The 20,619-nt window shown below is 35.1% G+C and overlaps 1 protein-coding gene across 21 annotated transcripts in view; it reads left to right on the top strand.

Annotated features, from left to right (window-relative positions):
* PPFIA2 (PTPRF interacting protein alpha 2) overlaps positions 1–20,619 on the top strand; it is a 301,624-nt gene that overhangs the window by 229,845 nt on the left and 51,160 nt on the right. For 12 of the 21 annotated variants that reach the window (XM_040667674.2, XM_040667577.2, XM_040667620.2 and 9 more), the window contains 7 exons: positions 6,145–6,366; positions 8,047–8,193; positions 10,155–10,289; positions 18,458–18,544; positions 18,970–19,053; positions 19,403–19,534; positions 20,429–20,491. In XM_040667674.2, coding sequence (XP_040523608.1) covers positions 6,145–6,366; positions 8,047–8,193; positions 10,155–10,289; positions 18,458–18,544; positions 18,970–19,053; positions 19,403–19,534; positions 20,429–20,491 — 870 coding nt within the window. The remainder of the gene's footprint in view (positions 1–6,144; positions 6,367–8,046; positions 8,194–10,154; positions 10,290–18,457; positions 18,545–18,969; positions 19,054–19,402; positions 19,535–20,428; positions 20,492–20,619) is intronic. The other 9 variants (XM_040667681.2, XM_040667694.2, XM_040667691.2 and 6 more) reach the window with 1 other exon arrangement.

The following is a 20,619-nucleotide window of genomic DNA, read 5'->3' as shown; positions in this document are numbered from 1 at the left end:
ACGCTCCAATTTACTGTCCTTCTCTCTGCTGACATTCCTATGCAAGCAGCAGATTACCTTATTGCTGGTCTTGAAGGGAAGCAAATCTGATACCAGGGATTCTGGCTTCCTTTTTGTACTGTGTGGCGGTAGGGAACAGGAATACTTATTTCCCTCTCCCATTTCCACATTTTTTTTTCCCCCTCAGAAATTTCTTATTTAATCCATATTACCCTTTATGGCACCCAGTCCTAGAGGATATTTTTGAACTTTGATTTCCTCTGTAGTAAGCCTCCTCTCTTGTAGTTAATACCATCACTGTCATCAGATTTACTTGACGGTTCTTTCATCTCTTCTGTGTTTCTCTTCCTGTACCATTTTGCTGTATTTGGGTGAGTGTAAAAGCTTTCTTCATGAACAGTATCTCTGAAACCCTTTGTATGGACTGTGATTTCTCTGTTACTTCTGTTTTTTATGTGGTGATTCTCTGCATAGGTATATTTATTTGTCTAGTGTTTGGTAGTGGCATAATACTATACTAATGAAATATATTTACACGGATGTACCACAGAATTAAAAGTACGCATTTTTCTTTGGCTTTTAATGACCTACAAATGTATTAAAATTTTCAAAAGCACTATGAAAGACCTTGTCACATTTCTCCTTCTGTAGAAATAGCTATATTTCCTTGAAGAAAAAAACAGGATTTACCAAAACCATACAAAAAATTGACAAAAACTGAACACAAGTTAATGAAATTTAGTTCTTGCTTCAAATTAGTGTGCAATCATTGCCCTCTCTGACTTGATACTGCACCAGTATCATAATCCTTTCTCCCATTTTACTCAGAGATACTTATGATGACTTTTTTATCTTTATCTGGGAATTTTTGGCTTATGCTAGGACATACACTGGACACAAATCTATGGGGCCAGAGGGATAACTGAAAGAGCCGGCAGAAGTGGTTACCAAGCCACTTTCAATAATTTATCAACAGACTAGGCTAACTGGGGAGGCCCCAGTTGGCTAGAGGTTGGTGAATGTGATGCCCATCTGCATGGAAGGCAGGAAGGGGTATCTAGGGAATTACAGGCCTGCCAGCCAAAGCTCAGTGCCATGGAAGGTTATGGAACAGATCATCTCAAGTGCCATCACATGTCATCTACAGGACATCCATGTGATTAGACCCAGTCAGCACAGATTTATGAAAGGCAGGTCCTGATTGACTCTCTTAATCTCATATGACAAGACGATTCACTTACTGGACAAAGTGCAGTGAATGTTGTTTACTTGGATTTCAGCAGAGGATTTGATACTGTGTTCCACACAGTATTCTACCACTGAAACTGGGTCCTTGTGAGTTGGATGCATGCACTGTTCACTCTATGAAAAACTGTCAGGATACCAAGACGACTAGGCCAAAAAGGGTCAGTATGAACTGGGTAAAATTAACTTGTCAGTCACTCAAAAGTGGCATTACTCGCAACTTAGTATTAGGGCAAGTTTTGTTTAATATTTTTGTCAATAATTTAATGGGGAAATAGAGGATACCCTCAGTAAATTTGCAGATAACATCAGACTGGACGAAATTGATGATCTACTCAGGGGTAGAGAGGCTCTGCAGGGGGATCTGTATAGGCTAGATTGATGGGGTGTGTCCAACTGTATGGCAGTAACAGTCAGTACAAGAAGGATATTGAATTGCTTGAGGGTATGCAGAGAAGAGAAACAAAGCTGGTGAATGGACTAGAAAACAAGACATATGAGAAGCATCTGAGAGAACTGGGGCTTAGTCTGGTGTAGAGGAGGCTAAGAGGAGACCTCATCACTCTCTACAAGTACTTGAAAGGAGGTTGCAGAAGATATCAGTCTATTTTTCTCAGGTGACAAGTGATTGAGCATGAGGAAATGGGCTCAAGTTGCACCAGGGGAGGTTTAGTTTGGATCAGATAAAATTTCTTCATGGAAAGAGTGGTTAGGCATTGGTAGTGGAGTCCCAGTCACTGGAGGTGTTTAGGTACTTGGTTTAGTTCTGAAACTGCTAGTCTTAGGTGCATGGTTAGGATTGATGATCTTGAAAGTCTTTTTCAATATAAATAATTCTATGACTTCCACAGTGTGTCTGGTTCCCATGGAAAGCATTTATAATCAACATGCTGTGATTTCTAGTATATACTGGGGAGCTTAAAATTAATGAAAAACAGGCTTACTAATAAGCAATACTATGACATCTTTTAGTTTTCATTCATTGAATATGTATTATATTGTATTCTATTCTAAAACAAAAACTGGTATTATAAGAAGTTGTCCAGTTCTGCCTTTTTCAATTACCTGATGAACAGTGTGTGAAGGTCACAGATCTACCTCCCCTGGCCTTTCTAAGAGAATTCTTCCATTACTGGGCTTCAGAGGAAATTCTGAGAGTCTAAAAGCATTTGACCTATTTGATCACTGTTTTCTTTTAGCTAAATGTGTCCTTCCTCAACAATGCCCAGTAGACTCTTAAACAAAGTGGGAAAGTTTATGAAAATACATTAGTGAAGCTGCCATGGAAATAAGTTGCCTGTCAGAGCAGTACACTATTAAAGCACGTTGGCATGTGAGAGTTAAGAAGTAGCTTGATTTTTTTTTTTTAAACCAACACACTGAATTGATTCATAAGGTGAGAAAACGTAGGCTGTATTCTCAAGTGTGGAGCCGTTAATCAATCTCTATTCTATCACTCTGCAACATGCATAAGATAGGACTCCATGATATGTGCCTCAACATTGACTGCCAGTCAAAACAGTGTTTTTACAGTATAACCACTCCTGAGTGAACAGTGCTTTTGCTGAAGCTATTAGTACATAGTTACCTATTTGAATAGTTGAAATACTTCATCTGAATTCAATATACTAAAACAATATTGGACAGTATATTAATTTGGGTCAATGAAATGAGAAAGATCAAGGAAACATCTTCCTCTTACTTTGTCCCCTCTCTAAGCTCGATCTTGTCACATAAATAGAATCGGGTAGACCTGACTAGAAAGAGAGTAAATGAATAAATAAACACAGCAGGCCTTCCTCTTGCTGTTGCTCTTTCCATCATTCTTTCCTGCCATGAGAAAAAATAAATGCCACATTGTTGGATAGAAATGTACATTTATTTGATCTGAACCAGCTCAAGCAAAGTAGTCCAAGCCTGTAGTAGGTCTTTCAGGCTGATGCCAGCCAGATTTCTGATCTGGCAAAGGAAACCATGGAAGGGACAAAGGTAATAGACCTTTATAGGCTGTTACAGCATGTGTAGCTGGTGCTCACACATTGCAGCTGTGCCTACCTGTGCATGCTTTCATACGATTACATTGTTTCTGCAGGACTGTGGTCTAAGCAAAGCAAACACAATAGAAACAAATAGGTTGTCTTTTATTAGAGAAACTATCTAGTTAAGAACAAACAAACAAACAAACAAACAAAACACAAAGCACCGGATCATATGAGCTGATTGTCACATTTCCTTTATATAGTAAACTAGTCATTGTTAGAGTTTTCTTTCATGTCAAATTTTTGAAATTAGAGTTTATGTTCATTTGTGGCTTTTTAACAACAGCATTTGAATAGACAGCATCATGAAGTTTGTTGAAGATTTTATCAGGACGCTATTTCTTGCATGTATTAGGAATTTGGAGTAAGAATGAAACAGTAAAGATTGTCTACTTAGAAGTATTTTTTTCTTACAAGTTCTTCAAAGGATTTCCCATGGTGCTTCAGCTGCCAGTTAATAGCAATCTATTAAAAACTCAGATTTCAACATTATAAGAATTTGGCTGCTTATTTATATATATATATATTAAAAAAATCATCCAGATACTACATAAATAAATACATAACTGGAAAGAAGAGAGAGAGAGAGAGAGCATGAAGTAATGATATCTCAGTTAGGTCTTGAGTTAACATATAACTTTCTGCCTGTGACCTTTTTGAGTGATTATTCCATGTGATGTACTCATATAATGGACAAATAAAATAGTATAAGAGCATAAAAGTGACAAAATGTCAGTTCAAATCCAAAGGAATTATATAAAGAAAAAGTTAACAACGTGTACAATTAAAGCAGCTTGTACAAAGAGTTCACTGAAGAAATACAAGGGACGTTTATTTGCATAGATCAAAATACGTTCATGCATAATTGCCAATCATAGAATTTTTCTACTGGCAAGGGATTAACTCTCATTACATTTTATTTGTCTGCATAAATCCCAGATATTGAGTAGCTTAAAAATTGGTCTTTCACTTTTTTAATTGTATGTGATTTGGTTAATAATCTCTTTTGAAATAAAACCTTTATTAATGGCAAAAATATTTATGTGCTAGTGATTATAATCCTAGATATTGAAGCTTACCATTGCAAAATTATCAGGGTTCATGTCACATAGGATACATGATCATGTGCCATTTTTATATTTTGCAATGTTTGTTAATTTGCTTATTATAATCTTAATGCAATTCATGGACCCCTCTCTAGAGAGCTGTGAGGAAAATGTATTGCACTGTAAAATGTATTCATTTGTGACGTATGCTAAATTTATGTAAGAGATTAAAGCCGTAAAACAGATTATAATCACTGATAAAAGTTATCTCAAGTTTACTCACTGAAATAAAATATGATTGTTAGAATATCTTATCCTCTTTGAGCATTATTCTGATAACACAATTGCTTCATATTAATGGAAATTCTGTTCCAGTAGAGTAATGGGATGCTTTTCACACAAAAAAAAAATGAACTAAGCTTTTCCAATTACCATTGTCATTTTGCCTATGTATCTTGCAAGTAGATTGATCATAGTTCAGTATCATAAAATTTCAAGATAATCTGTACATAGGAATACATAGAGCAGTTCTGGAACTGAGTTATGTGATGTAGTGAATTCTTAGAGTAACAGTTTTATTCAGCGACCCACAGAAAGGCAGACAGTCTTGATCTGGGTTTGTTTTCTTTCTTACTGGGGAAAGAATAATGTCAAAGTCATTCAACAGTAATGTTCTTTGAATTTCTTAGATATCTCTATAAACATATTTTTTACAACAATAAGACGCAAGGGCTAATGAGCGAAAACTTGTTTTCCTCTCAGATCTTCCAAAGTATATTTTGTATTTGTATTGCTATACACCTTTCCATCTCACAGACAACAAATACACTTCAGGACCAATATTCTTGGATGATGCTCTTTGAGAATGAGCACCTATGGAAAATAATAGTTACAGTGAAATAATTTGATCTTCTATTGCATGAAATAACTTTTAGTAAAATTGCACCTAATCAAGAAAAGTAATAATAATTTTTCATACTTGGATTTTGTTTTTCTATTTTATAGCTTAAAAAAAAAAAAAAAAAAGATCATCATGGCTTGGATTGATCTTCTTACTTCTGTTGTTGTTTTGACATAACAGTTAAATTCATGTGAAACCATGGCTTAGCCTATGTTGGGAAAGGTTAGCGTGACTATATATTGTAATAAAGAAATGCCAGCAAGTCCTGCTAGTGAACACACTTCTTTCCTGAAGTCATTTATGTGCAATGTATTTCATATTCCTGGGATCAGTTTCCAAATGCAGTAAAATATTCTGGACTTGTTATTCTTCTTTGAAACAGTATTCACACAGGCCCTTCAACAGTGCATAAATTATTTTGGCAGAACTAATCTCTAATGTAGACTTAACTGTTATATGGACCAAACTCTCAGAATGTTCTAGTAATGTGAATCTGTGATTTATTAGTGTTCCCTGCTGCTATATGGCTTATTTTGCAAATGGAACAAATACTGAGTAAGTCTAAATGGTGCACAAGTTTAGCTTAAGTTTATACATTTTGATTCATAGTACTACTATAATTTGCACTTGAATTGCCATAGTGACAAACTAAAGCTATTTTAGTGTACCATTCTGCTCTTAATGCAAATATTTACATATTTGTGCTTTTATATTGTAGAATATTTGATATTAATATTGATCTTTTCAGTTTTTGTTATACATACCTCTCACCTACAGTGAAAATTGCTGTGTTTTTATTTTTCTTCTCCCAACTACTATTGTAATGTTTAAAATAATCTTGATTTTAGAAATTATTTAGATAGGGTCTATATTAAAAGAGAAATAATACATAATGTCACTTCTCTATTAACAGCGTTTATCGAATGGCTCCATAGACTCAAATGATGAAACCAGTCAAGTTATAGAACTCCAGGAGCTACTTGAAAAGCAGAACTATGAAATGGCACAAATGAAGGAACGTATGGCTGCACTGTCATCCCGGGTGGGAGAGGTAGAGCAGGAAGCAGAAACTGCCAGAAAGGAGCTCATTAAAACAGAAGAAATGAACAGTAAATATCAGAGAGACATTAGAGAGGTAAGGAGTTCTGTATTATGTACCTCATATACCTTGCCAGTTTTTTCTCAAATACCGATACAAGCTGACAGGGATCAATGAATATGAAAATCAAAGGTGAGCAATGACAAAAGCTCTTATACATAGGAAACACAAAATTTGCAGTAAGAAATAATGGAACAAATCTTGTTAGGAAACTGTATTCATAGAAGTGGGCATGTATATGTGCAACTATAATAGGAAGATCTCTGTGTTTTAGAACACCTCGCATATTGGCAACTATTTCAGCCATTTCCACATTTTTACGCTGAAATTGATTTAATAGAGATTCTGGTCATGTAGATAACCTAAACTACATTTTTTAAAACTTTAGGCCATTATGTAAATAACAGCATTTAATGTAATCAATTATTATCTGTATTCTTGTGTGACAGCTTCATGTTCCAATATGTTATTCACTTCTCTCAATAAATCAGGCTAAGAAATTTCTCGCTGCTGTATGTAACCATCAGAGAATATCCATATCTGGCATGGAAATATATGGCAGTTTTTTCTTTTCTACTCTTAAATGTGTGGCCCTCCACGGTACTCTCCAGAATATCGTATATAGAACTTGATATGTGTGAATGGTTGGCTTCTAATTTTAATCTAACTACTAATTTTAATCTAGGTACTAATTTTAATCTAACTACTAATTTTAGTATTTAAAGGTAGAGTAATTGTCTGTAACATTCCTTTCTACAATGCCGGTATTTTATTCATGTGCATGTGTGTGTGTGTGTGTGTGTTTGCACATTATATAAATATTTAACCTGATATTCTTAGTTATCTGGCAGAAATGTTTCTTCTGAACTCCTGACACCACTGCGACATGAAAGCCTCTTCTCAACTATGTGCTGTTTCTTTTAAAAAACCTGTATGTTTCTTATGAGGTTACAACAAAGTTTGCACTCATGTTTCTCCTTTTCCACAGCTGCACCCTATAGAAGGGTCTCTAAATTCTTCACTCTCATTTACTTTCCGACAAATATTGCAATTTCCCAGACACCTTGATTGCTGCTTGGTGTTGCTGCCACTTCTGACTTGCTTAGTCTTTGTTTCAACCTTTTGCTTCCTAAGCGAAGTGGCCACTAGTGGATTTCAACCCTTATCCATAACATATATGGGTAATGTACTTGTATGTCATGGCTATGTTATGATGTATCCAGTACTGCAGTCATTTGCATTGCTGCAATCCAAGAACATGTCATCAACTTTGGCAAAAATTGTATCAGAACCTAAGAACAACAGTAGGTGTGTATATATGTTTGCTGCGATATCACCATCCTATATTTGTATTATTATGCAATTACTTCCTGCTTTCCATTTTCTGATCAAATAACTGTCACTGTTTAAAAAGTAAACAAATAAATATAAGCTGAGCCTGCAGTGCTTACTTGCATTGAAAAATGTGAAAACTAGAAAAATATACAAAATGTGGGAATTGTTTTTCTGCTCTACTCAACACCTGCCACTTTAAGCATCTTTGGTGTATGAAACCTGAAAAGGGTTAATTTCTCCTTAAAACACAGAAGTCGTGCTATACACACATTATATACTGTTTGCTGTTAGCATGAAGAGTAAACTGGTATAAAATTATGTGCCCTTTTAATTAAATGGTTCTTGCTTTTTCTTTTTTTTTTTTTTTTAATTTCATGCTAGGCAATGGCACAAAAGGAAGATATGGAAGAAAGAATCACTACACTGGAGAAGCGCTACCTCAGTGCACAGAGAGAATCCACCTCCATACATGACATGAATGACAAGCTGGAAAATGAGCTGGCAAACAAAGAAGCCATCCTACGTCAGGTGCAGTACCTGTATTAGTTGGTTATTTTCTTCATACATAATAAAAATTAACACGAGAGGGGGGTGTATCTAATGCATGAGAGTTTTAATGGGTTAATCTGCTCTTTTTTAAATCATGTTAATCTAAAAAAAAAAAACAAACATTTGTTTTTTACTTCTCTAAGCCCCATGGTAGCTACTACGACCATGAATACCAAGCCAGTGTGTGCATTCAGTGTTGTGAAATAACTGTGTTTTCTAATAGTGTCTTGCATAAATGTACATCGCCACATCTCATAAGTAAAGGATTGTCTTTGTTTCTTATGTAAAGATTTTCCAAATTTGGGTGGTTTTTCTGTTTGTTTGTTTGTTTTTGAAAGAAAAATTGAATAAAAAAGCATAGTCAAAAGAAATTAACTTCTACAGGAAAATAAACCACAGAATTTACGTAAAATAGTAGCACATTAAGTGTTTAGAATCTACCACATAGTTAAGATTTTACAATGATAAACTAACTATGAATATCGTTTAGAAAAGAGCATAATGGGATTTTGCATTTGTCTGTTGTGGTGCTTTGTTTCCACAGTGAATCCAAAAGCTGAAGTGTAAAGTGAACAGAAAACACTTTTATATCTTGAAGACTACGAGGTGAACTAAAATAATATGAAGTTAATAACATTTAAACTGTAAAAGATGAAATTGCCCTTAATCTCACCTTCGGCGTCCCAAGTTCTTATTTTTCCTCACCTATCATATCTTCCAAAAAAAAAAAAGGCATATGGGAAGTAAGCCAGTGCGGTTTGATAATCTATTTCTATGATTGTATGCCAATATATTTACACACATATGCACACATTACTCTGTGTGCATATATATGTACGTGACAACATAGTCAGAGAAATCAACGTATCAAAACTCAAATACTGCAGCTTATGCCAGTTTCTTTTGACTATTTCAAGATATATCTTCAGTTCTTTGAGGCAGGCAGGTTAGAAGGGAACAATGGAAAATCAAAGTACCCCCATCTGTCTTTAGAGTCTTTATTACTGGTAACATAAGTCATACTATGCTGTAGAGATCTACCTACTCAAAGCAGTGACCAATACAACTACATTTTGAATATATGCAAGCAGACTTTAAGTTCACTTGGAAGATTTTAATATGAAGAGCTTATTTCTTCATGCTTTTGGAGAACTGAAAAACAATCTCATATCCCACTCCTTTTTCATGATGACTTTAATTACTTGGAACAAACAGGAAAGCAGGTAACAATTATCTATCCATTACAAAACTCTCAATCGTGATAGATCTCAGTAGGCCAGAAAATAGTGCAGTTATCAAAAGCCCTACTGTTTCTCTTTAATAGTTATCACATATTAAACAATTTCACGTTTGTAAAATGAGACAATTATAGCTTCACAATGAAAAATTTCATTGAAACCGTAAGTAACTAGCAACCATTATATGATAATGAATGAATTAGTTGAGTAACAAGTGTCAGTCTTAACATTTCTAATTACACTGTTGGCATTTGTTCAGCAAATTCACTGGGAATTCTATCCTTCTGGAATTGTACTTCTTTTCCACTTTAGCTTATATACATAAACTTTTTCTGTAGGGTGGATGAGATACTTCCATTTAGAAATTTCTCATTTTACTGGCACCAATACTTTTATTTTGCTTAGATAAACAACACATCGACCAGAGGAGGTTTTTATTCATCTTCATAAGTACCATTTTATGATACCTTTTTTTCACCATCATATGATCCTGAAGCCTCAAATCACTCATCATTAATAAAACTGGCAGCCTACACAGTTCCATGCTTGAGGTAAAACTTTTCCAGTAAGTTCCCCCCAGGTTGTGGAATACCTAAGCCTTTACAATGAGTTTTGATTGTTTCCCTGATACCTAAGTAATTGAAGGAAAATCTTCATTCTAATTTCAGTGTTTATAATTTTTCATCTGTCTTTGGCCTTCAGCTGGAAGACAAAAACAGACAGCTGCAAGAGCGTCTAGAGCTGGCGGAACAGAAGCTCCAGCAGACGATGAGGAAGGCGGAAACCTTACCTGAAGTGGAGGCTGAACTGGCTCAGAGAATTGCAGCTCTGACTAAGGTACTGCCCTGAGAAGCAGGTTCACTTCAGAAGCCCCACTGTTTAACATTAATTTGCATCTTGATTCCTCAAGGACAAAACAAAAGAAGCGCTGAGCTGATTTGAAAACAGATGTCTTCTGATAAGTATGTGCCACAAGTTCAGTATTAACCAGAAATGGTCTCACTGCCATGTTTCCAATTCTTACCTTTTGATGACAAGTAAAGTAGTTACCTGTAAGATAACCTACGGTGTATTTCCAATATATGTGAACATTAAGTAGCCTAGGGAGATTTATTTTACTGTGAAAGAGCTAATATTATAAGATTTTTTTTTTTTTAATAAAAGACATATTCCTTCACATACAAAGTTCTTCAGAACATTTTCACACGTCAGTTGTAGGAAACAAAAATATTCCAATAAGTGCTACAAAAAGAAAGCATAATGGCAGCTGGGATGATTTGTACAACACAAATGAAGACAACTTGCAGTACATACTTACAGGGCTTGTTTTGAATGGTTCTTTGAATTCACAAAGACCAATGTGAAACCGAGGAGTTTAAACTGTGTATTTTGTGACAACAATTTATTGCAGAAAAATAGAAGGTAAAAAAAACTTTTCAGTAAGATAGTTTTCATATTTGGTCACTAATATTTTCAGGTTTGTGTGTGCTTAATACTGTAGTTCAGGTATTTCTAGCATTGTAAGGACATATAATATAATGAGAGTGTGCATATTCTTCCTATTTTAAAATCAAGGAAATTAAAATGCATTTAAGAGATTAGTACATAGCATTGTTTTATCTTAGCTATCATTTCTCCACTGCCAAGGACTGTTTCTATTGTTTCTAGGCATTTATATGCCCAGTAATTTTTTTATTTAGTGGATTTATTTTTCAATTTTCATGTATTTCACTTTATAGTAAAGCCTTAAGTGCAGAGCACCTCATTAATAAAGCTTGATTACAAGAAATTTAGTTAAGAAGTAGAAACAAAAAAGCCTTGGGAGGATTTTTTTTTTTTAAGTTTTATCAAGGCAAGATCGTTATTCAGTAATCAAGATTTTGTGCTGTCCACTTTAGGTTTATATGAATGGGTGGGATTCTGAAAGGCAGATTGAAAATGGTGGAAAAAAAAAAAAAAAGCAGCAGCAGCAGCAAAAAGAAAACTACTTGAAATATTAAACAAATATAACTGCATTTTAACTAAGACTTGGAAAGAAAGGTGCACAAAGGTCCAATCCCTTGACAACATTTTTTTCAGTTGTTTCTGATTCAAGAAATATTCAGATTTTCTAATGCCCTTTGCAGTTTAAAAGTACTATCTTTTATTTTAAGATAATTTTTCCTGAATAACTTCTCCAGCAATTAGGCATCAGTAAGTATTTTGCAGTCTTGAGTACGTCTTTTCTTACAACTGCACTTTTCCTTGAACATAAATTAACAACAAATACTGTAAAAAGAAGTCCCATTTCAATTGTGCAGAATACTCAGAAACTTCCATAAGATACTGCTGTTACTGTAGCCATAAAGCTGCAGTAGATGTGATTAGAAATCTGAGAACAGAGCTCATGGTCCACCCCATTTCTCTTTGATGTACAGTTTCAAAGCTTTTGTCAAGAAAGTAAATCTAAGGAGTACATCTGACTGTAATGCTACCTCATTCCATTTCTCTCTAATTACAGAAAACAAACAAACAGAAGAAATTAATTGTATTTAAAATCCTATCATTTTGGAATACATGCCATGAAGATGAATGTCAGAATTTGGTGAACAGGCTACATAAGGCTATGGTTTATATACCTTCTGTATTGCATGCTTGCAAAATATAGAACTTATTAAAGTGCTGCATTGACAGCTCTGAAACTTCAGGTCCATTGCTTTTCATGAGTCACATAAATGTAGTCTGGAACCAGTCACTGCAGCTTAAGTTGTTTTATATTGTCTAACTGGGATAGTTACCTCCCAGCTACTTGAAAGATGCAAAACCTATCTGAGGGACTGAGTAATTATAAGTCATTTTGTCTGCATTGAGCTTTATTCCAGCATAAAATTCGTTAGCAGTACTCAAATTAGCTGGCTTCAGGCTGCCTTAAGTCTGCCTACCTGAGCTGTGGTCACTGCAATGACGATGTGCGCTAAGTAGAACATGAGTCCCCCGATTCAACTATCCTTTCAACTCTGCAAAAAATTCAAAATTTTGATTCTCCTTTCTTTTGTACTACCTCAATGAAAGTGGCTTCACTGAGATTAATGGGGTTACAATCATATGAAAGAGGTGAGTTAAGCCTAATATATTTTACATGTTTATCAAAGGAAAGTACTATGGGATAACTGGAAACCATGGCTGCTTCACTGTGGGTAAAATATAAGACTGGTTATTTACATGTGGACATAAACCAGAACAAACATATTCTGGAGTTGGATGTGATACTTTTTTCTCAAATTTAAAATATGCATGTTACAATTCTGCATTCAGTTTATTATACTCTTCCTCATAATAAACCTGGGTTGGGATTCTGCAAAATAAGGATGTAGAATGAGATCCTTCTGTTGTGTCAGTTTAAAACTTGAGTTACTTTTCTTTCTTTCTTTTTTAATATGGGCTAGTGAATGTCTTTTGCTACTTTTCCATACCCAAACTAGTTCATAAGGAGTGAACTTCCAAAAGTTTGGACTGTACAGTGAACTCAGATAAGTACTCATAAATTTACCTGAATTATTCAAACTTTTCTTTGGCTTTGTTTTCACTGTGTTCTGCCCATTGGGTGAGCAACTGGAAGGTTAGTCAGCCTGTGGCAAACTAACCTGGAACAGCATGATCCCATGTACTGTGCTGTCCTGCCTGGCTGTCACACTGGCATTCTGTCTGGTCATGACAAGTAGCGCAGCTCTCGGCATGTACCCCAAGGTTTAGATTACCATGACTCATTGAGCCACCTTGTACTCACTCTCACGGGATTGATCTGTTTGTCTGCCCTGGAGAAGAGGCAGTTGATAATAGAAACAACTACTCTCCAGCATTAGCTAAAACTTTTATTGGTCCTGGATTATGTTTATTTCCTGTTGATGGGACAGATATGGTAGCATTTAGCATCTTAAAATGGTTAGTCTGTCAAGCAGTTCCTCCTTGCCTGTATTTAAGGAACAGTCTAATGGAGACAGCAGCATCCACTTTTTTCCATTTGGTCACTCCCACCAGCACTCACTCTCCTCTTCGGTGCTTGTGCAGCAAGGATTCCACATCACTTCTCTGATCACAAGAGAATGTAATTCATTTTAATTCATCATTGCTTTATACAGATCACCAGAAATACCAACAGTGCTTCATTAGCTGCATTAGGAAAGCACTGCCAAGATTCTAGGCACCAGCTTTATATAATATAATCATAATAAAATGCATTTAGCATAGTAACACATTCTGCTTATTTCAAAGGTGAAGAAAAATGACATGAAAGTTGGAGGCAAGTGGGTCATGATGCAAATGTTGTGATGACATGGGGATCTGGTCTTCATTAGATAGGGAAGAAGAATTGCAGGAAGGTGGAAAGAGAAGGGCTATAGATGAAAGGGTACAAATGAGATGAAGAAGGTCTCCTGCAAGCAGTGGATGTGGTTAAGACAAAAATTCTTCTGAGAAGCATGAAGAAAGATAAGATGTATTAGCTGGCGAAGGAAGTTGATTAATCTTTGGGAAACAGAGAAAATCTTCTACAGGGATGGAAGCCCAAGAAAACTCTGTTTACAACACTTCTCTGTCTTCTCAAACCACTCCTCTTCTTGTGCCTCCCCTTCCATGGAAGATTTTGTCCTATCTGATCTTAGGAGGAAGCAAAAAGCAAGCTTGACAGAGCTAACTGGAAGGAACTCCTTACTAAACATACAAGGTGTAGGAGGTAGCGAGGAGACAAAGGAGAGACAAGAATGTGTAGATATCTCATGACTGAAAGACTGGGTATGAGGAAAGAGGTGACTTAAGCCAAAATGTTTTTTCATTATTCATAAAGGGCCAGAAGTGAGCATGTAATAACATGTATAACTTTTTAAGCTGTTGTCACTCAGTCACCATGATCACTTATTTTCACCTCCAATTGCATAGCTCAGTTCAATAATACATTATTTTATTCTTGAATAATTCACTCATTCAAGAGATAGACGTAAGAATATGTGCCAGAAGAAGCTAGAAGAAAATATGGAGACAGTATATGTTCAAGAATCTCAGTCTCAAAACTGTGAAAATTGGTTTGTACCGCTAGAAAAGTTGGGATTTGTTTCTCCAGCTAGGCCTGTACTATACAGGTGCTTTCTGCATCAGTATGACTGAAATTGGATTTTTTTCAATAATATGCAAAGGCCTAGAAATAGTGCAGTGCTAACAGTAACAGCTAAGATGAAAGCAACATCTTTTTTGTGAGCATATTAGCAGCAGGAGTAACAGCAGAGCTTTATTAGGTTAGAGAGCAATAATAAGGGCTGCTTCAGTACTCTATCAAAGCAAAATTATGCAATTACTGATTTATTATGGCCATTTCTTTGCTATATCATAGCACATAAAGTGCAAAGTGAGCATTAAGACTCATGATGATATTTCATAGGGTCATACATTGTTAGTTCTTGTCCAGGTGTTTTTAATTCTGTCTAAAATATACAATTTACAAACCTATTTATAACCGAATGGTCTGGCTAAATTGTTTACATGCTAATTGCTGAATACCACATTGTGCTTTAGTGATATTTCTATATATAGTACTAGAAAATAGGCATGCATATCATATTTAAAAAAGAACGTAGGGTGAAGTTTGCCAAGCAAGTAACCACCCAAGATGCTTTTCAGGACTTTTTTTAAGTTAAGTTACCATCACCTTTAGCAAAGCAAGTCAGAAGAAATCCACCTTCTGCTTATGAACCTTGGAGTCCACAGTTGTTCTTAGTATCACTGTTCCTGCTACAGCAATATGAGTAACACTAAAAAGACTGTTTCAGCTTTTGTCTTATCCTAGATGCATTCAATGAAGTAGGCTTCTGAGTCTCCAAAAGAGCTGCCACGAGCATGTCAGTTCTAACAGTATGGCCTTGGAGAAGACTGTGCAAGAGGTATTTGCAAATCCCTTACGCATTAGCTGAACTGTTTGGTCTTCATCTGAAAGGAGTTTCTTTAAGACCAAGGTTTGAACCAGTTTCTGCCTGGAGGGCAATGACAGATCTTGAAGGCCTCACCTTAAGAGTTTATTCCACCTAAGCACACTAAGAAACAGAGGTACTGCTCTTTCCTACTGCAGCTCTTTGTCTGTTGGTGACTTTCTGCAAGTGAAAGGAAAAGAGAAAGTGTACGTACATTTCTGTCTTCCTAGGACTAGGTAGCTTTAGACAAGCAGTGGAGTCTAATTGTTTAATGTCTCAAATATAATATAATTTCGCTCTTTCAGAGTAGCAAAGAATATCAGAGTAGAAAATGGGAATAAGCAAACAAATCCAAATAAATAAGGGAAACATTGAACATTAAATACTCAAACAAATGTTTAGAATAATGGCATTTATTTGGATACTGGGATGCACTGAATTTTAATTAATCTTCAGGTATCTTCATCCTACTTAAGAGACTGAAAGAGAACTAATTTGGAGAACATCTCTGTTTTCTTTTATGCTGGAAAATTGCACACAGGTACTCTAGATTACATCCAGCAAGGTCTGTAAGAAGAATGTCTGTCTGAAAACCATCATGCAAAAAGATTTTTATTTATCTTATAATTTATCTTATACATATACCTTACTGAATTGTTACTGCACTAGAAAGTAATGAAATAAGCAGAATTAATAGTTCTAAGGATCTTAAAAGATTATGATCTTCTCTCATGAACGTTTTCTATGTACTATAGGAACTGTGTGTTCAGGTAGGATAAAAAGTTCAGGAGATAATTATCCTTGTTTTCCAGTAGTAGTTAGGGCTGATAGCACAATTATTTTATACACTGAGAGGACAGTTTCCACCCGCAAAATAAGTAATGATTAAAAATGAATTTTTTATATTGGAAAAATAAATGTGTATGACACACACCAGTTTCTAAGGGACAGGTTGTGACAGACAGCACCACACATCAGGAGTCTTAAATGAAATCCCCTTTGAACCTAAGAGTAATAGTTAGATTATCTTCATATTTTGCATAAACCTGCAGTCAAATAGAAAAAGTGGTGAAAATTAGGTAACTCAGTTTTGAAGTTTCCAGTCAACTAATTAAGTTTCTAAGTATTTTAATTTTGTAGGGTGATAGTCCTAATAGGTTCTATATCTTTCTCAATGAAAACAGTTTCAAAAGAAGTAGAATTCCTTAAGCCTTCTTCATCAGCAGCTCAGAGCTTTGATGACTTCAAATCTTCTCCTGACCCTTGGAGGTTCATTAAGGGAAGGCCTTGAGTCTGTAGTGCAGTCATGACTCAAAAAATCACCTTATGGAGATGAAGCTTGGTCACTTTATGGAGGGAATAATATGACCTGGTTTTCCGCAACCACAGGAAGGGAACATTTTCAGTCCTCTCTTCCTATTTATCCAATTTAGGGAAGAGAGCAGAGCATTAGCATTTGAATGGTGAAGAAGTATGTAAAATTCAAAAATAAAATAGTCATAAATGGATTGTCACTGGTACAGATCATACCAAAACAGTTTCAGGTAATGAATAACTCCACATAAACAGCAGGCCTGCTTCATGCTCAGAAACAATAACTGAACTTATTAAATAAGCTTAGTTCCAGATTTTACTGACTGCCCCTTAGCTATTACAGATATTTGAACTTTGTGAGATGTGTAATTGAAAGGAGTGTTAGCATCAGTGATCTTCAAATGTAGTACATATTCTTGTTTTTATACAAAACAGGACTTTCTGTGATTGTTGTCTCCATATCAAAATCTGCAGCTTATATTCATAAAACTCTAGACCATAATCTTGTTTATATTCTCATCTTTTCGTCCTGATAATTCTACTAAGTTTAAGTTAAGTGTGATTACAGGTTATGACATATAGATGGAATTATGTTGGTATTTATTTATAATTATTCTTATAAATCATTAGTAGAAAACAGTGTCTGAAAAACAGTGTCACTAAAACGTATAGCTGTAAAATTATTATTTATTGCTCACATTAAAGCTTTTTTAATCTAAAGATGGAATTCAGAATCTCTTTCTAAGAGAGGGTAAACTTGACAGAGTGAAATATTCACCATTTGACAAACACAAACCCACAACTCAACTTCATCAGTAGCACTGTCTATACACCTTATGCACATTCCTGTTTTCATAGCAAAAAGTCTAGTACAGTACTGCCTTTTTATTAAGTTTTGGATATTGGGCTTTTTTTTTTTCATTTTGAATAATAACATAGGCTTGTTTGATATGACAATAACATGAATATTCATGTTCTGCAGCATGTTCTGTTGACCTAATTAAGGTCAACTTTGGTCAGAAATAGTAATGAATCTTTGCTTGGATTATTATTTCTATATTCATTAATGACTTTCCATTCCTATTAATGAATTTTTATTTATAGGTTCTTCTTTTATCTGATGACCTTGATCTTGCAAAGGGATCCACCTGGGTGGATCCTTTCAAAGGGATGAAAACCATATTGTTTATTTGGACAAAAGGACTTACATAGTGTATTCTAAGATGGAATACTAAGTTTGTCTCTTTTGACGTTCTGTTTCCTAGAAGACAGGGAATGTACCATAACATTGCACAATTCTATGATTGACCAATCCATTAATTTAGTATTAATGCATTGTTTTCATTTCTAGAAAATGATAGAAAATTATAAAAGACTTTCTGCCACTGGCCTCTCAGAGTCTTGTTCTGGTGTTTGGTTTGCCATAATTAAAAAAAAAACCACTAGATTAGACAGTATTGCTTTGAATTCACTCTGTAGTAATATGTCATCAGCCAGCCATCACTAACCTTGAACTTCCATGTGTAGGTTGATAGCTTTTTTAGCATTCCATTATTTTTCAGTTTCTCCATACCAACTGCATCATATCCACCAAGTATCAGTGTAGTTTATTCCACATAAAAGTATGTCAGTTAAAAGTATTAAATTTTCAGTCACACTTTTCTTTTAAGCATTCTGTGCTGTGTTCTGTTCAGTGTCAGTGTCTTTAGTTCTGATTTTTCAATTTTGTCCCTCTCCTTTTCCTTGACTTGTTAGTCTGATCCAACCTCTTCTACCTCATCTGGTGATTATCAATATGTTATGGAAGCTAAACTACAAGAAATGATCTCCATACGTAGGAAGGTAGTCCTACTGGACTTTACTTTCTATTGCTAAATAGAATCCATCTGATTTGTTTTCATTTTCTTTAACTTTTTTTTTTTTTTTTTTAATTGATAATCAACCATCGTGCAGTTCAGTGCTTCAGGAGCTTACGATTTTACGATGGCAGGTTTGTGTTCAAACCATGCACAGTCTGCATGTTACATTTGGCTGATTTCATTGCTCATAAATAACTCCAATGTTTTGCTGATGCTTGGATGTAACAGGCCTTTGTAGCTGACACATTTCAAGCAATGCTGTTCAGCTGCCTGTTTAAATAAAGTTTCTTTTCGGAAAACTAAGTTTGCAGTTAGTAGTAGCTTGCTTTATGTTTTGTTTAAACTTTACTGAGATAAAGGCATACAAAACTGTTTGAATTATAGAAAGAGTCATTCTATTTTTTACAGGCAGAAGAAAGGCATGGAAACATTGAAGAACGTATGAGACACTTAGAAGCTCAACTTGAAGAGAAGAATCAGGAACTTCAAAGAGTATGTGTATTGCAGGCAACTTCTGTGTAATTTCCCTTTTTCTTTTAATTTGTCGATATAGTGCAGCTTATGCACTCCAGCACACAAATCTATCCACTGGTAAATGTTTTATTTATAGCAGTGATGGCAGCATCTTACTCAACCATCTTAGTTTACATCTAGTTGCAGCTTTCAAAGTAGTTTGCTGATACAAAAATGAATGCACTTTAGTCAATAACTGTAGCTGTATTACCTGTGGAGTTTATTTAATTGTGTTCAGCTGCCATAAAATCTTTACTTTTTGGAGCTACTAGTCTGCACTGGTTAATTTTGTACCTTACAAATCTGTCTCTTCTATTCTACGTTAAAGGCAAGGCAAAGAGAAAAAATGAATGAGGAGCATAACAAAAGACTATCAGATACTGTAGACAGACTTTTGACAGAATCCAATGAGCGTCTGCAGCTGCACCTAAAAGAGAGAATGGCAGCACTTGAAGAAAAGGTACAGTACAAAGAACAAAACTGCGCTCAATAAAGATTCTCTTGTATGAAACATGTTCTACATTTATCAGGATGGAAGTATCATACAATTTTGTATGCAACAATTATGACCACAAATACGATCTAACTCTTACATGCTATACATTCAACTCTTTGTGCATGTATGAGCAGAAGAGTCTTTCCATGATCACTCTGAGCTGGACACTGTGTATTTTGAATCCCTGCTTTATCAGTGGGGAGCCTGATTAATTGGCTCATGAAGGACCAGGGCGCAGTGTGTTACGAGGGAATGAGATAAAGGGGATTAAAACTGAGAAATGACCATGTTTCAGATATGCCATCATTCCTGAATTTTAGCCTGCTGATTTTACCTCACTTCCTCTGAAAGAATAACATATTGTCACCACAGGAGGAGAAGAAATGTTATTTACAGGTTTTCTGTGATCAGCTAACTCTGAGAACTTTTTATTTGTCCTTCTTAATCCCTCTCTCCTTAGTTTGATCTAAGGGGAATCTTTCAGTATGTTTATTCTGAAATCTTTCACAGGGTATAATTCAGGTTTACATCATTGAAACAAAGCGTTGTAACAAAGCAAGATATAGGCCTGCCAAAAAAAGGAACTGGACAAAATAATTGTGTAAGAGCATAATGGTTGCTCAGTTCAAGGAAATGAAGAGTTTTTGCTGTTTTTGAAAAAAAAATTTTGAGTAACTTACGTATTCAAACTGAAGCTTTAAAGGATTTTAGTTTTACTATTAAGTGAATATGCAGGCTCATTTCTTAAATTTGCTAACTTGCATATGGAGGTTACCTGCATTTGGTGATCTCTGATATATAACATTTCTCTGATTTCTTTCTGCTTACCTTTATTTCACTTTTTCATTTTATTTGTAGAATGTTTTGATTCAAGAGTCTGAAAGTTTCCGGAAAAATCTGGAAGAATCTTTACACGACAAGGTAGTATTAATACTGATTATCTATTTTCGTAAAAAGCTAAATACTTATTATTTGGACATAAAATATGTTTAATCACTCATATGTTATGTGAAATCTTCCCAGTATTAATGATAGTTCCTTTAATCACC

The sequence above is a fragment of the Gallus gallus genome, chromosome 1 (assembly GCF_016699485.2).
Source record: "Gallus gallus isolate bGalGal1 chromosome 1, bGalGal1.mat.broiler.GRCg7b, whole genome shotgun sequence".
Lineage (NCBI taxonomy): Eukaryota > Metazoa > Chordata > Aves > Galliformes > Phasianidae > Gallus > Gallus gallus.
The sequence above is the reverse complement of the archived record's forward strand: the minus strand, read 5'-3'. Positions and strand labels throughout refer to the sequence as shown.